The sequence below is a fragment of the Seriola dumerili genome, unplaced genomic scaffold (genome assembly GCF_002260705.1).
Source record: "Seriola dumerili isolate Sdu_G_001 unplaced genomic scaffold, Sdu_1.0 BDQW01000044.1, whole genome shotgun sequence".
NCBI lineage: Eukaryota > Metazoa > Chordata > Actinopteri > Carangiformes > Carangidae > Seriola > Seriola dumerili.
This window is the reverse complement of record NW_019174299.1, coordinates 5,404,791-5,422,217: the sequence shown is the minus strand read 5'-3', so window position 1 is coordinate 5,422,217 and position 17,427 is coordinate 5,404,791. Positions and strand designations below refer to the sequence as shown.

Below are 17,427 nucleotides of genomic sequence, written 5' to 3'. Positions count from 1 at the left end.
AGGTTGTTCGATGGGTGTAAAAAAATCAAGTTGCACAGTCTCATTTATTGTCATTTTATTTTACCACACAGTTGGTTGAATACAAAGTTGAAAGACTTGAATTTTATGAAAAAATGATCAGCAACACATGGGATCCCTTCATTTTCATGGACTATTAACATTAATTACAAAAAACAACACAATAAATACGTGCAATAATAATAATAATAATAATAATAATAATAATAATAACTTATTCAACAGCAGATTGCAAATTAAAATGAAAATATTGAATAAAAATTTACTTGAAATGAAAATACAGTGCAATGGCTCAAGAAGAAGAAAAAAGATTCATAATAAATAAGAATAAAAAACGAAAATGAGAAAAAAAAGTTTGATTTCATTATATTTAGATTTTTTTTTTGAAGAAGTAGAAGTTCAAACATTTTGGCCAGCCCAGCCATTGTCAGATTCGTTGTGTGTTAATTCAAGTGTGCAAGTGAGTGTGTGTGTGTATGTGTGTGTGTGTGTGTGTGTGTGCGCGCGCGCGCACACACCCGTGCGTGGAACAACAGTGCTGATGAAACATACAGTGTCTTCCTGGGCCTCGCTGCCTCGCTCTGTAGTCTCGTTGGGTTTTGCATAGATGCGAAACGATTGGATTGATTTGCTGGAGAACAGATTCCTTTAAAACTACCCAACTAAGCACATCACTCTCGATTCAGCATTTCCCCTCCTCTAAACTTCCTCTTTAAATTTGACCATTTCCAAAAAAAAAAAAAAAACCCTCCCCAAATCTGGCACGTACAGGCGAGTAAATGTGATTTGCATTAGCTTGTTCACTGATTTATTTCTAATGATATATTATTAGAAAATCACCGCCAATGTCAGGGTGTGTAGCTGTAGCCAGTGATGTAGTGGTAAATAAAGAAGTGGGTAAACTTTGACTTCCAGTCATCAAAATGCAAACAACCACCAATACAAACACAAATCACATTTTAAAAACATCATATTACTTGAAATTCCTTTATCCTCAGGTGTTGATATGATTTGTTTATCATCAAATTTCCTCTTAGAGATTTATATCAGCCTGAAAAAGCTGGATAAATAAGATTGTGGGTTAGGTGGATTTCCCTCCACTACATCCCTGACTATAGCAAGTTCAATACAGAATAAATTAAAGGAAAAAACACCAATGACAACGAGTGAAACATCTCTCCAGAATGCCTAAATCCTGGTGGGTAAGCTTGTCAAAAAAGTGTGCCGTGGATAGATTGTTGATTGCAAGGGGACGCACAACAGGCTTCTCGTTTTAATTGTGAAAAAACGCGTTCAGTTCATCATACACGGGGGCCCGTTCGTGGTGTAAGTGCATGTCGTGGTAAGGCAGGACGTTTTCAGAGTGAATGCCGCTCCGGGCCCCTGAGGAGCCAAACACCAGGTTGTGGGCCCCGGTGGATCTGGAGCCAGGCAGGCCGGAGTAATGCATAGAGTAGTGGTACCCCTTCTCGTTGTCGGGGGACGCGGAGCCTTGGTGCTTCAGGGAAAAGTTGCCATTGATGCACAGGGGCGGGCTGAGGGGCCCCTCATACTCGGGGCTGTTGTACTCCGGGGATCCGCTTCCACCATACAGAGAGTCGTAAGCCGAGCAGTAGCCGTGCGTCCTCAGCGGATGCGAGTTCGAGCCCGGCTGGCAGTGGGGGCTGGACAGACGTGCGCACTGGTAGGGGTAGGAGTGCATGGAGAAGGAGCCAGATCCGTACCTGCCTCCCTCCTGACACTGCTGCTCAGTCAGGAAGTTACGGGAATTCAGCTGCAGGCATCCCGCCACCAGGTTGGTCGTTGGCTGGGAGAGACCCTTGCACAGCGTCTGGACGTAGGACACAAGGTCGGGCCTTTTACCATTGCGCAATATCTCCGACAGGGCCCAGATATAGTTTTTGGCCAAACGCAGCGTCTCGATTTTGGACAGTTTTTGCGTTTTGGAGTAGCAGGGCACCACTTTACGCAGATTGTCGAGCGCAGAGTTTAGGTCGTGCATGCGGGTCCGCTCTCGTGCGTTGGCCTTTATCCGTCGCATTTTGGAGCGCTCGATTCGGGCCTGCGTCATCTTGCGCTTCTTGGGGCCCCTTTTCTTGGGTCTTTCCCCCTCTGTGTCCTCTCCGTCGTCCTCTTCCTCCACCTCGTCGTCCTCGTCGTCTTCCCCAGCGTGTTCGGAGTGCGTCCTGCTGTCTCCTCTCAGATCAGAGGAGTCCATGTCGTCCTGTGTGTCATGGTCCTCATCTTTGATCTTGGCATCCTCGCTGTCACTGTCCTCCGCCCAGCCGGAGTATTTCTGCACGTCTGGGAGAAGCGAGGGGTCACTGAAAAGCCTCGTCAACATTGTGGCTCTGGAGGGAAAGAAAATGAAATCGAAAATGAGGCCTCACAAGCTCAGGGCATGGACACAGAGTCTGTGTGGCTTCATAATAAGAAAATAACAAGAAAACCAACAAAATTGTGTCATAAGAATCTACAGCAGAAACACAACACAGGTCGAGGTTAAACTGGCTCGCGCAGGTCACTACATACATCCCAGCTATTAAGTTCTACTGAGGAAGAGTAAATTAAAATGTGTAAGGTCAATAAATCTCATCATTAACACAGTGACGCTTTGTCCTTTTTCTCATAAAAAATATATTTGATTCATTATTTTGGCCTAAAGGACAACAAGTGTAAAATGAAAAAAAAGAAAAGAAAAAAGAGAAAAAAAAAGAAAAAGAAATCATCCCCTAAAGCTCTGCGCTGGGTTACAGCCAGACGGATCCCCATTTAATTCCCTGCTGTCATCCGTGTGCCCTGTCGCGTCCTCTCGCAGCGGGTCCCAGCGGCAGGGGCCACATTACAGGTCCCATGGGGGCCCCCACTTTCACTCCTCCTGACGCCCATATACACTCCTGGCTGCATTCCAGCACTATTCATCCACACCATACACCTCTCTCCTCGGAGGAGGCGAAAGGGATTTTATTTAATTGATAGGCTGTAGCTCCGTTTAAAGTCACGCTGATGATTAAATTAAGGCTTATAGACACATCCTAACTCAAGCTGGAAAAGGACTTTCAGAGCGATTTAATATCGTGGCCTGTGAGCAGCACAGCCAAGAGGAAAAGTAGCAGAATTATAATTTATACCAAAAAAAAGTCACTTTTTTATGTTATCGCAATAATAATAATAATAATAATAATAATAATAATAATAATAATAATAATAATAATGTGTTTTTAGGTGAAAATACTTAATTAATAATACTAAAATATTTAAAAAATCACTGTTGGCTCAGCTATAACGAACCACAATTTAAAAAATTATTAGCAAATTAACTATCAACAGTTAACCAACACGCAAACATGCTGAATGCATTTGAAAAAAAAGGAACCAAATTGGTCAGCCTACCACTTGATCAGTAAAATCAGTTCATCCAAGGAAAAAAAAAAGGCAACAGAGAGAAGAGGTGATCTCTGACAGCTTCAATAAGCCTCCATTGGCTCCCTCCCTAACATGTTTTCACTTCCCTTCCCCTGTTATAGTGCAGCAGCAGATAGACTCGCAGCCCACGGTTAAGGTAAAGGCTGTGATGGTTGGTTAATTATCTCAGGGGGTGTGCCAGGGGCAAAATCTAGTTTTGAAATCTCAGGCTCAGGAGGTTTGCTCAATTAGAAGAAAAAAAACACAACAACGTTTAATTAACAGAGCGTGCAGCTTACACGAAATACATTTCACACGTAATTCAATATGCACGAGTGCATGATTTCAAAGCACCTTTTTTTTTTTTTTTAGACAGCGTTAACCCTTTACAGATGGAAATCGCTTGTATCCTTTTAGCCCTCGTTAAATATAAAAAACACACAACTCGTGAGGCACAAATAGTCAAAGCTTGCAAATCCACTGCATCTACTCCACTGCGCTTTCAACAGTGTTGTGTGGAGATGGATTGCTGAAGAAGAGACTGGACAAACAGAGATAAATCATTGCTGCACACTGCCTGTCACAGTCAATGGCGTTGTCCCACCCTTTCATTTGCTCCGAGATTGAACATGCAAATCATCGACAAAATCATCAATAAATCTCCCATTAAGACCGAGGACGTCCTTCGGAGAGGCGACGGAGCTGAGACCAAAATCTTCCACACAAAATCTGATCTTGCACATTCATAGTCTTTTGTTTCTCTGGTTTAAGGTCCAGACGCAGGAATCTCTAAATCAAATTAGTGTCCGATATGATCTATTTACAGCCTGCGCGCTGCTGCCGCCGCCGCTGCTGCTGTAAAGGGGCTACTCCAGTCTTCAGGACTTGCTCCCTGTGATCCTGTAGAGGAGTGAAATCGGGGCCGGGAGACGCTTGCCTTTTGACTCGAGCGTGGTATTTGATCTTAGCTTTTATAATCCAGGTAGATTTGGATGTCAAAAGTTGAAGGGCACGCAGAAAGAGAGAGAGAGTGAGGGAGGGAGAGAGAGAGAGAGAGAGAGGGAGAGGAACTGAAGAGCTATTTGTCCAAGCGAGCCCATACAGAAATCTAATAAACTGGCAAACATGGAAATTCCGTGTATGTGCATTTATGACATTTTGGGTAGAATGGGTTTCAAAATGTGCCGTCACCAGAACAGACACTGTACAAAGGCTACGTGCCGTGGATCGATACGAACATACCAGAGCAAAGTCACTGATATAATGCGACTATAGATTCCATATGGATTCATGCCAGTAAATTAACCTTTTACCCTGCAAATGATAAGCGATAAAAGTGCTTTAATTCACCACGGCACCCTATTAAAGTATATTAGAATTGTATAAAACGCGGATGAACACCTTCATTAACATACATGTTCATCTTTTTATTAGATAATTTTCTCCTCCATTTTGGACCGGCACTTCAGCATCCTGATTTTGTTTTTTTTGTTGTTTTTTTCAGCAAGTGTTGTTGTTTATGTTCCAACTTACCTCAGCTCGAGCTCTTCACAGGGGATTGGAGGAAGAAAAAAACGCGCTTGAGTTTCAGACCATCTTAAAGGACCGCACGAGCGAAGCAACGCTCCTCATCAGTGTGCAGGTGCGGGCAGCGCGCGATGCTTCTCTCTCACTGACGAGTTGTTTCGTGGTGCTTCTCTCCCAGCGCGCGCACTCGAATAACCGGAGCTTGTGAGTGAACGTGAACGTCTTGGCGTGTCTGTGTGTATATGTGTGAGGGAGTAAGTGAGCATGTATGCATGTGTGTACATATGTGTGTGTATGTGTGTGTATGAGTGAGTGAGTGCGCGTGTGGCGACCGCGAGCTACCGGGGACGGGGTTACATACCAGCTAAGGCTGTGATGCCAGCGCCCATATGGCTGGCACGTCACCGGCAAGAGCCATCACATGAGAGCCCGGTGATTGACATGCGCCCGCATTCGGAGAGATTTGCCCTCCCGGGGGAAGAGAGACACAGGGAGAGAGAGAGAGAGAGAGAGAGAGAGAGAGAGAGAGAGAGAGAGAGAGAGAGAGGGTGAGGAGGAGGTAGAGGAGGAGGTGGTGGTGGTGGTGGAGGAGGAGGAGGAGGAGGAGGAGGGCTCCGCCATCTGTCACCGCGCTAGCGCTCACACAGCCAGAAAAAAGGAGGAAAAACAGAAGAGAGGGAGAAAATAAAATGGTGGAACAACAAAACTCATCATTGTTGACCTGTGCTGCTGCTTCAAGGGATGTAGGCAATTTTTTTTAGTCACACCTGTGAATTTTCTCATTCACCTGCCAAACTCACCAGTCAGTGTTTAATGTAATTTAGAGGGGAGCTGCACAGATATTCCAGCACTCACCATGAGGACGGTTATAGTGATACTATAGGAGGTAAATATACAATGAAAAATGATAAGGTTGATGTATTACTTAGTCATTGTGACTCCCAATAGGAGCGTTGTAGTGGTTACACCTCAGGGTCACACTTGAAGTGTCTAAGCTATAAAATACTGTAGTTTTATATGCATTAAGTGACAATACACTCGATTAACTATGACCTCCAGCCTATAAAAACATATCTACACAAGCAATCAATCAATTATCCTATGTCAAAGACTCTATTCTTATATACTGGTTATCAGTTCAAAAGGATAATATAATAATACTATTTAAAGCCTATTATATAATTTAATCAATTAACTCTTTGGCAAATGAAAGGTGGGTATGATGGGTTTAGTTGCAAGGTTTACCCTCCACCACATCTCTGGTTCAGAGGCAGCGCAGGGGTAGGGGGATGGGGATGCATTATAAGTGCATTAAGGCTGTGGAACAGAAGGCATATTGTTTATTTATTTACCTAATTGGATCAAATTATGCTTCCATGTATTCAGAGGAACGACAACCAAAACCAATTGTGATTTGTTCTGACTCTTGTGGGCACCACACCGGGTGTAGATGACCCCCTTGCCAAAGCCACGAATGAGTCAGATTAAAAGATATAATATTACACAGGCTTCTGCTGCATGTATGGTGTGTGTGTGTGTGGACTAGTGCAATGTGGTTCAGTGGTAAGATCAAATGTTTACTGGTAGCTGTGTCTGAATGTGTAGGATTTGCCAGAGCTGCTGGTGTCTCCAGTGTGCAGTGCTGAGTGAGGGGCGCCCGCAGGGGCCAGCGTAAGAGAGAGAGAGAGAGAGAGAGACATAGAGACATACTGAAAAAAGGGTGAGAGAGAGAGCAAGTGAGACCCAGGTGTGCAGGCCCACTAGGGATGTATGAAAAATGAGGAGGAAGGGGGGTGTGGCTATAGATGACAGGGAATTGGTGCTAGTAGGAGCTGGCAGAGGTGCCCAATATTTAGGAGGAGGCATGCTGGCACATCGGTGGCGAACATGCAAGAATTCCTCGCCACCAGCATTCTCGTCCCCCCAGCATGTCGGCTTTGCTGCATTGTGTCCATCCCAGCTCAGAGATCTCTCTATTTAGCAGACATTAGTGGAGTTAATGTGGGAGAAATGAGCTCGATGACCACCAAATCCAACTTGGCACAAAAACACCCAGGGAACAGGGACCTGAAAGCTGAGAAATAGCTGATAGAAGCTCATCATGTCCTTGGGCCTGAATCACCCCTACGTCTCCTCCGCAGCCACAACCGAGGGAGCATTTGGGGGGTTGCAGGGTCATCCCTGGGGTCACCAGTAGTGTGGCAGCTGTGGCTAGGGAGCCGTGATGCTGCACATTCACTAATGTGTCTCATCCCTTATGGGATGAGGGGATGGTAACCTGGCACTACACCAAACCATGGTGGGGTGATTGTATCCGTGTTTGTTTGTGTGTGTGTGTGTGTGTGTGTGTGTGTGTGTGTGTGTGTGTGTGTGTGTGTGTGTGCAGGGACAGTAGAGGGGCATCAAGCCTCACTGCTGGCCAAATCAGTGCCCTATATCCTACCTCAGCTGCACTGACAAGGGGGTGGGGGGAGATGCGAGGACTGCGGCCATGGGGGGTTGATGCTTCTCAACAAGTCCCAAACAACCTTCAGGTCACCTTGCCAAAATAAATGCTAAATGTCAACAGTGTGGCTTTAGCCAGCACTGAGCTCAAGGCAACTCCAATCAGGGAGGCTTTGATCTGATATTGAAACGCTGAAGGAGAGCTTGTTTGGAATTATGATATTTCAGAATGACTTTGCATCCTGTTTGTATGCGGATTAGTCTTAAGTAAGGGCCACCTGCTGTGCTTTTTCATAGGCTAAATGAATGTAATCAAAATGCAAAATTGAAGCCCTTCCCCTTTAAGATATCAAAATCTCCATCACTCCTTTCCCTCTATGGTCAAATGACACCCAATAGCCTTTCAAAGTCATCAAGCCACACCTCCACACCTTTGTCATATTCCCCCTCCCTTCCTCCTTTTCTCACTGTCAGACATGTGAGGTGATGACCTGCACTTCACTTGTCTTTCTGGAAGAAGTGCAAACTTCTGCTGGCACAAATATGAAATACAGCACACCCACCCACACACACACACACACACACACACACACACACACACACACACACACACACACACACACACACACACACACACACGGACCCACCCACCCCCACCAGACTCCCGGACCCCATCTGCACTCTCCTCTCTCCAGCCCCCTAATTGCATATGCACAAATGCAAATGCCTATTAATTAATTACTTGACTAATTAGTGCAGTGGTATTTTAGAGCGATAAATCAAGTGGAGATGGGGCCGAGGACGGCGGGGCAGGAGGAGGGCTGCGCGGAGCATCCACAATGAACCCACACCGGAGGGAGTGCTCCTACTGTACAAGTCCTGTGTGTGGCTGGGAGTGTGTGCTGTGGTGGAGGATGTGCACACTGGAGCCTCTGAAGTGAAGCACCGTTTAAAAATGCTGAAGACCTCGAAAAGGTGACTGAGTGAGGTGAGTACTTTAAAGTCTGGAGGAGGAGGTGAGAAAAGTAGAGAAAGAGGAGGAAAAATAGATTAGGTTGCATATGAGATGCGACCTCTGCTCTACCGATTGTGCTGTTCCCTGGCACGTGGCCAAACTTGGATGCTCATTGCACCTATTTTCATGAAGGAGAAACCATCAGCTACATGCGTCTGCGCCTACTGATGCATATTTATACTGATATTGTAAACCTTGTACAATAGTTCAATGAGCATAACAGTTGGCACCGTTTACGCAGTGATACTGATGTGATAATTGTGGCATCTGTGATTGGGAGGTGAATAATTCTGGCAGCCGTGGTAAGCTGTGTATCTGTCTGTGTGTGTGTGTGTGTGTGTGTGTCTGTAGGTGTGCCAGGCCCCCACCATAGGTACCCATGGAGATCTCCGGACTGAAATATTCATTCTTGTTTGCTCGCCCAGACAGTGTGGTCCTAATTGCAGCATCAGAAAGCTCCACCTCTCCCTCTCGTCTGGCTTGGCTGCAGCGGAGATGAAACCTCATCTGGGAGCAGGATGCCTGTGTAAGTATGTGTGAGTGTGTAGAGGTGTGTGTGTGTGTGTGTGTGTGTGTGCGTATGTGCACTTGTACACCCGTCCTCCTTTTCTGGGGTCGGTAGATTTTGTGCTTGGCTCGCTCCCTTCCCTCACTTTCTCGCTCATTCACAAACACGGTACAGGAAAGCACATTTTCAAGGAGTGGTTCATGTCATCAGTCTGTCAATTTCATTCATTTAATGTGCCTGCATGTCACATTCTCCGGGTATTATAGCTTGCCTTCATGCCTCATTCGCTCTGCCTGTGTTGGAGTTGGGTTGACTATTGATCTCTCTGTCAACATGTCTGTCTGTCTGTCTGTCTGTCTGTCGATCTGTCGGCCCACAGGGTGTGTGTGTGAGGCTCCAGAGTTTTTCATCAGTTCCCGTGCCAACCCAACCCGTGCCTGGCCAAGCTGAACCATCTTGTGGGATTTTTGGCTTTTAATTATAGTAAGAGAGGATTAATTATGGCAGTGGAAACAAGGGGGCATGCATTATTGATGCTATGAGTGAAGGGCTGGAGGGGGTAGAGGGTGCTAATTAAATCACTGCCCTACTGCCACGTCCTCTCTGTCTCTGCCTCCACCATGTCTTCCACCTGCTACATCTCCAACACCCCACCCTACTTTACTCCTCACACCCACCCACACATGTATGGAGTCAGTCAAACAAACACTCATCCCCCCGTTGTCCTTTTTCACATTCATCTTTGTTTTTCTGTTTGCTTGTTTATTCCCTTCCCTCCCTACGTCACTAGAACCTCCAAATTTAAGTTTAAGAGTATCTTTCACTCCCTTACCTTTTCAGGAGTGTCACTTCAGTTCAGTGTTTCCTTCACCTTCATGGGTCTTCGTCATGTATCCGAAGGTTTTCTCTCTCTGACCGCATTGTATCTCGGTTTGCATGCAGCCACAGCCTGTTAAGAGTGATTTATCCATCTATTCAATGTCCCTCAGTAGTGACAGGTTTTAAATTTGCTTTCATCCTAAATGAGCAGCTCAGTCTTAATTTCAACCCCATTAGGGAAGCTCTCACCAGTCAACATGAGATGAGCCTTTTTTTTAAGAGCCAAATGTAACTAAAGGCTGCCATCTACTGGAATTTATGTAGACCTGTCATGTTTATCACTCACACACTATTAGTCTGGTAATAATGGTTGTCTATAGCAAATGTTTTGTCTAAAATATGTCTTTTTTTTTAGCAGACAGAAACACTACAACAACAACAACATAAAACTGACCAAAATTAAAAGAGAAAAATTAAATTATATCAAGTAAATTAATTACATTTTTTTCTTGTGGCCCAAAGAAGAAAAGCACTGTCACTGTTACTGTCACAGTGCTTACATAAAATGTACTGGCCATGAGGAGCTGGGAAATGATTTGCATTATGCGTTTCCAGTTTCCAGCCAGCCCATGTTAACAAGACCACCTAAAAAGACAAGACCACACGACCCCATTTATATCTTAAGGATTCATTCCGGCCCCACGTAATAGGTTTGGTTGAGAGACTGAGACCTTGGAGCAGATTAGTTATACATATTCACACTGAATGTCTTTATAATGTAGGATGAAACTGTTAGCTGATCACTTTGCAGTGGATTCCAACATGGTTCTTCTGGTAGTCAACCTTCCACACTGATGCTAAACTAGCATACACTTTCCCACGCTATTGTTTCACAAATCTTTTTTTTTTTTTTTTTTAAATGTTCATCTCCTGTTCTCTCCTGATATCTCTCCTTATTCTCTCTCTGATTTCTCAGGGATGATCCCTAACATGTTCCAGATGGATATTAGTTCCTGGGTGTCTGATACTAATAATAAAAGTGCAGCTGTAGAGCAAATCCCCTCTCTGTTCGCCTGGTCTGCTCAGTGCACCATTTTGGGGCATGTCTTTCTCTTGTGTGTATAGTGCTGCAGCAGAAACCACCTACTGGTTGAAGAAACCGTCCTTCAATCAAACAACATGAGTTTAAGTCAAACACCCATGCTGCTGAAACAGCAAGCAGGATCTTAATTTAATAACCCTTGTTTGAAAAGTTCCTCACACCTCCAAATTAATTAATAAAAGTACACGTAGACATGAAGAGTTGTTTGTAAGTAAACCAATTAAAGACAAGAAAATGTTAAATAAAAAAAGCTAAGGATCAATGAAATGAATGTGAATGACTTCTGGAAGAAGAAGAGATCAAACAAGTCAATAAGATATCATGATTTCCAATTCAGTCCATCCTGTAGTTACACCGACAGGACAGCAGATGGAGCGTTCGCATCCTTCATCACCAACACAACTATGGATTGATACTGATTCCCAGGTGTAGCTGTCTATAGCTGTTCATGCCAGCACTATGTACTTATTGTGTGATAGTATATTATATAACTGAATGGAGGGGGGAGGGGGGAGTGAGCGGTCAAGTGAGGTGTTGACTGGCAGGCAATGCCTCTTTGTGCCCCTCAGTAGAATTACCAGGACACCTGCTATGACAGTACAAAGCCTCTCTGTGATCCTGATTAATGGAATATTTCACCTTTTACAGTGATGTTTGTCCCTGAAATCCCCTGTGAAGGTATCGGCTTATTACTGCTGGAGCGCCTGGTAGGTGGAGAGAATTAGCTAGTGTGAAAGAGAAGGGTTTGGGAGTGGACTCTAAAAATGATATTTGTTAGATTAGATGTTATCCCCCCCGTCCCCCTTATATTGTTTCTTGCTCCCTTTGTTTTTTGCCATACTTCATTCAAAGTACACACTGAGAATGTATTCTGTCTCTATAGTGAGTGGGGTATCATCTGTAGGGGGTCTGAGGGGCCTGTCATAACAGGGAGGGTTTTGTCAGCTCTTGTTCCACTGTCACATGCTACAAGATGCCCCGTTTTGGAGTAGATAGCATTACACTCTTTTTCCCAATCTGTCTTTGGAGCTGCTCTGGAGTGCCTCCAGTATGTGTGTGTGTGTGTGTGTGTATGTGTGTGTGTGTGTATGTGTGTGTGTGTGCGTGCGCGTGTTGTATAGCTCACATGGCACACATTTTGTACAGCATGTCCCCACTTGCTGCTGGAGTTATTATCAAGCTTGGTGTTCTCAGGCTGCAAGTGTGATCTATCTTCAGGAAGTTTTTCCTCTGCATCTGCCAAAGCAGTGATTTCATGATGTGCTTGAAACAAAATGTATAAACATGGCAAAGCGCAATAAAAATAGAGGCAGACACATGTGGGCCTACATATAGACGGGCTTAATTTAACAATATCTGTAAATACACATAGCAGCATCGCGAGCAGAGCAAATGACACATTGGGCTTAATTAGAGGTACAAACAAACACAGTCGCCCCCAGGGGTATTCAAACCCACAAACACATTGTAGGGAGGCTATTACATAACAATGTACAAATAACAGATCAAATATTAACCAGTGAATTAAAGTGACACAGCATCAGGACAACTGGAAACATCACAATGAGATACACACAGGACATAAAAATTGAAGTGATTTTCTTTGCTAATCCATTTATGCATGAATGAGTTCATATAGTGAAGACCGGCTATTTGGTTTCCAATGAGAGCAATTTGTTGTACTTGTCAGTGTGTCAGAATGTGGAGTCATTTTGTTAATATGACAGGCGGCCCGGGGATTTCACAATGCCTGGCTGCTCTGACACTTCTGTGTTAGTAGATTTGAGAGCTTACCTGACAATTTGTCACTCTGGTAATCCATACAGGTAGAGGAGGAGACTGCTCATGTTTGTGGTTATACACATTTATTTATTGCTTTGACATAGTGTTGTTTGTCAGTGTGTTTAACTTCTCCATATTCAAGAAAGCCAAACAGCGTCACATTTTAATCCAACCTAACCCTAACTGCTCTCATGAAGCTGTAGACGATGAGCAGACGGGGCAGAGCAAACCACCCCGAGGGGTAAACATGGTTGGATTTCCCCAAGAACAGAATGTGTTGTCTGAATTCTAAACAATCTGATTTACTGGTGCCCTAAATCTGATTTTCTGGTGCTCTAATCCAGCCGGTATGTATTATGCAGCATGATGAATTTAAATTTCTGTTCAACATTTTTTTAACCATAAATACAGGTTCATATGCAGCAAATTTAGCTAATTTCTTATTTGTAAACTACAGTGCAGCACATCGCCTACAGGTTTACTTTGTCACTGAGGGTTGCGTTCCAGCAACCATTATGGACCTTTTATGAACAAATGTGACCTATTATACACTATTTTTTTCTCATTTTGATGAAACACTTCATTGGGGGTCCAGGCTTTCCTTCCTTGATCTTTTATGCCATCCACCTGCATGCTGGACACTGCCTGCAAGCTTGATATGCAGCACAGCACACAACTACTAAAAATGAAGGCCATTTTTTTTTGTTCTGTAGCCATGCCAAAAAGACATTGTCTTGCCTGGAGAAATCTACTTTGTATGAACCACAAAGAACTCAGTGGCTGGAATTTATTTGTACCACGGTTCCCTCCACTGTTCCAAACATTTTAGAGAGTGTTTCCCCATGTAACCTTATCCTTACCCTAACCACCAAAGGAGGGTGCTATAGGAAACACAGTTGTAATGGGAGGGAAACACTATTTGAATGGGGAACAGACAACACCAGTACCTCAAGGACTACTTCACAACTACAACTACAATTTGACACTGGATTTTCGCAATGTTGCCCAGAGGGAGACTCAGGCTCACAACCTGTTCTGCTTTATTTTTTTGGGATTTGTGATGTTTATAACCGCGTCAACGGCGACCTGATCCCATTAGGGCAAAGCAGCTTAGCAACATGCTCAAAGATATAAATGCTTTAACATTTGTCAATATTGACATGCTGTAGGCTACCTCCTTAGCTTGGATAAATTACCCACAATTTAACCATTCACTTAATTTTTCAGTAACTATGAGCAGAAGGAGAATTCATTCAGATTTACCAGCACTGTAAACCAGCTGTGGTGACTTCCCACCTTTGAAGCGGAGGTGAAGTCTGATTGTCTGTCCATTCCTCCATTATTTATATTCCTTTAGTCCGTAAGTGTCCACACATCAAAAAAAAAAAAAATCAAAAGGGTTTTTCATAAAAGTATTTGAAGTTATGATTATTGTCATGTGAAGTCCATTACAGACTGTCAAGCAACTTTATTGAGCGACTTTAGTTGCAGTACTTCTCCTTCCCTCCCTCCTTCCACCTGCCCGGCAGTGGGTGTACTTGTTTTCCTGCTCCAGTGCAGCTTGCGAAGGTGGATCGGATCTATGATCTTCCCATTCAAGATCGGACCATGGATGTATTATTAGAGCAGGATGCCGGATCAAAAATGGCGCTGATTCACTTATATACGAATTGTTCGCTTGGTGCTGTGGATGTATGCTCAAACTGATAAGCCGGAACTGATACCATTGTAACAGCCACAACCATTTGTCCACAGCTGAGCTAGAAAGCAAGACATGGGTGGAACTTGAAGTTTCCGCTGGCAAATTGACCAATCAGAGCCCAGAGTGGAGAGAGGGGCCTTAATGAGCCCAGAGATCTAACAAAGCCTTTCAGACAGAGAATCCTCAGAGGAGTACAGCAATAGAAGATGTACAGTATAAGAAAAATGTCTTTTTGGAGCATTGAAGCATGTAAATCTATTTTAGTAGACATCAATAATAAAATGATTACATGTTCTATTTAATTTTCTTTATATTCAGTCATCTTTATATTTATATGCAGTTACTTTGGGTTCTAAATCCTCAAACCAAGCCTGAAATACACATTTTATTTTGCCAGAGAATTGTAATTATTTTTGGAGATTAAATGCCTCTTCTTACACTGGCTTCTCAGATCACAGCTGATCATCCTGTTTATGTTTACTGTGCCAGCCTTGCACTTGCTTGTTCAGCCTGTGTTTGACGATTTTCATGTTCTTTCCAGTTTTATCTTGGCTTGTCCTACCAGATTTGTTCATTGGGGTTGCAGATGAAACTCTTTTGATTTAGTTATACAAATAAAGTTGAATAGAACAGAGCAGAAACTTTATTGTCCAAACTTGGAAATTTAAACAGACAGTACACAGAAGCTATAGACTGATCAGCATATGCTGATGAAGTAGCTACAAATATTTGGAAAAGGAATTTTGCAAGAAAGTGGCAGATGATGTGACACATTTCCTTAAAGAGAAATTTAACACCTGTCCTGTTGAAAATTGTTTACCTTCCCACAGTGCAGCTGTAGTGATCTACAAGTGTACTTCAGGACCATGTGACATCACTGTTAGGTGTGGTCAAAGGGACAGCAGAGCACACCTTGGACCACACCCATATGTGTGGTCAGAACAGACTTTTAATCAGAAAGTGCAGCCAAACACCAGCTTTCAGCACGATGTGAAGTTACTCATTAAAGTATTTTGAGGATATTCTGGACATATGGTATTCTAAATGAGTTGATGTGGGCTTTGCTTTTTGTAGTTTTAAGTCTACCTTTGTGCGTAGTCCACTGTCATTGTATGCTGTAGAAGCATAGGATGTGAAAAGGCAAGATATTTTCCATGTTCTTAAAAGTTTTACTCATTCCATAGCTGTAAAACTAACTTTCTATCTAATAAAGTACCTAAACATTTAAAGGACCAGTGTGTACACATGTACACATACACAGTATGAAATTTATGATTATGATATAATTTGTGTATAATCGCCTGAAGCTAATAATCATTGTGTATTAGCTTAGAATGAGCTTTTCATGTCTACATAGGTCGAAACATGGTGGCGCAACATGGCTGTCTTCCACCGAGCCCGCAATGTTGCGCCACCATGTTTCTACAGTAGCTCAGAATGGACAAACCAAACACTGGCTTTAGAGAGGGCCTTTTGCATTTTAACGTTGCCTGAGAGACGCCATAGGTTCTCCTACACACTTAGAAAGGGAGGGGAATCCATTTCATTGCAATCTGCAACCTCACCGCTAGATGCCACTAACTCCTACACAGAGGTCCTTCAAAAAAGTATTCCACTCTCCTGTCCACAGTCACTGGAGGTACAATAAGGGGAGGGAGCTCTTCTGACTGATACTCATCCCTTTGTCTTGCTGGTATTAATGACCACAGTGCTGATATGACACCAGCTAATCAACTCTTTCTTATGATGGTAATATCTCACCTCTCTATACAATCTGTAGTTTACTTGTTTACATGGATAACAAAGGCACTGGAGGGCACGTATGTTTATTTCCTACTTAGACACAGTGCCTTCAAAGCTTCATGAGGCCTCCCTTATTAATAAAAAACATCTCCTCGCTCCCTGATTGGGTCACCTTTGAAATAATAAATATTCCGCTGTTGATTCATCACCTTATCTTTTGACAAAAATCACTCAGTCACTGGTTTCATTAGATGATTTCTTGAATTCTGCAGCCTGTAGTGAGCAGGGCTTTTAACAGAGCCTATTAGACATTCCTCATGAAATATTGCACAATTCCTACCGAACACACTACAAGTTATGCAACTACTCTGGAGCAAAATCAAATGGCAGCAAGTGACTGAAAAAGCTTTAATTTCTTCAGAAACATTCAGCAACTGCTTAGTCTGTATTTTGTCTGGCATATCCAGCTTGTCATAGGGTTCATATAGATGCAATAATGAGTTGCCACCTGCAGGCATGTGGAGGTGGTGCTTTGCTTTGGACAGTGGTGGCTTTGTAGCAGAGTCCAGACAAACCCTTTAAAAATCAAACCCCCACCTCCCCTTGTCCACCCCCGCATGGAAACAGTGAATAAATAACATGCTGGCGTGTTCAGCTTGCTCTGACTGGCGGGATAAACACTCAGTTGACTGTTTAATGTCTTTCTGGACTCTGTAGGCAGCAATTGCGCTTCCAGAGTGCCATATACAACCTCGACCTTCTTCTCTGTTCCACCCCTCCAGCCACCTGTATTCTCTTCTTCCTCCCCCTCCACCTCCTCTACCACCACTGCGCATATCTCCTTCATTCCAGCCCATGCCAAAGCTCAACTCTGCCCAGAGGCCAAATCCACTGCTCTCCTACTGTCCAAATCCCTCTGCCATGTGAGTGAAATAACAGCAAGGCCCTGAAAATAGAGCACTGGAACTGCCCTTTTCTTTCTACTCCCTTTATATTGCTATCAACAATCTGCCTCCGCTCTCCTTCCCCCTACATCCACCATTCTCTGTCTATTTTTCATTTAAAGATCGTTATGTCCCACCCCCCTCCCCACCCCTCAAGTATCTCATGAGATTTATTCAAGCTGTTTGCAGGTTAAAAACATTCTAATGGGACTTCTCTCTGTTATTGATGAATCTCTGCAGGACGGCAGACAAATGGACAGCCTGAGCATTTCACTGTGACTGTGACGGGGCTTTCATTGAAAATCACTGGCCGTAGCATCACGTATTTAACACCACCGAGCCTAATAAATCTAGTGATGTCAGTGGCATGGGCTTAGCTGCTGGATGCCCGTGTACATTCCCCCTGCATACTCCACG

The 17,427-nt window shown here is 43.6% G+C and overlaps 1 protein-coding gene across 1 annotated transcript; it reads right to left on the bottom strand.

Moving 5' to 3' along the window:
• Positions 1-512: 512 nt before the first annotated feature.
• neurod2 (neuronal differentiation 2) lies at positions 513-5,276 on the bottom strand. Its single transcript, XM_022739503.1, has 2 exons — positions 4,957-5,276; positions 513-2,369 (listed from the first exon to the last, which is right to left on the bottom strand). Exon 2 carries the CDS (start codon positions 2,360-2,362, stop codon positions 1,292-1,294), a length of 1,071 nt encoding a protein of 356 aa, XP_022595224.1. The 5' UTR covers positions 2,363-2,369; positions 4,957-5,276; the 3' UTR covers positions 513-1,291.
• Between the last annotated feature and the right edge of the window lie 12,151 nt (positions 5,277-17,427).

What these genes read in the sequence shown, in the direction of transcription:
- neurod2 (XM_022739503.1), bottom strand. Translation starts at nt 2,362, where the DNA reads ATGTTGACGAGGCTTTTCAGTGACCCCTCGCTTCTCCCAGACGTGCAG.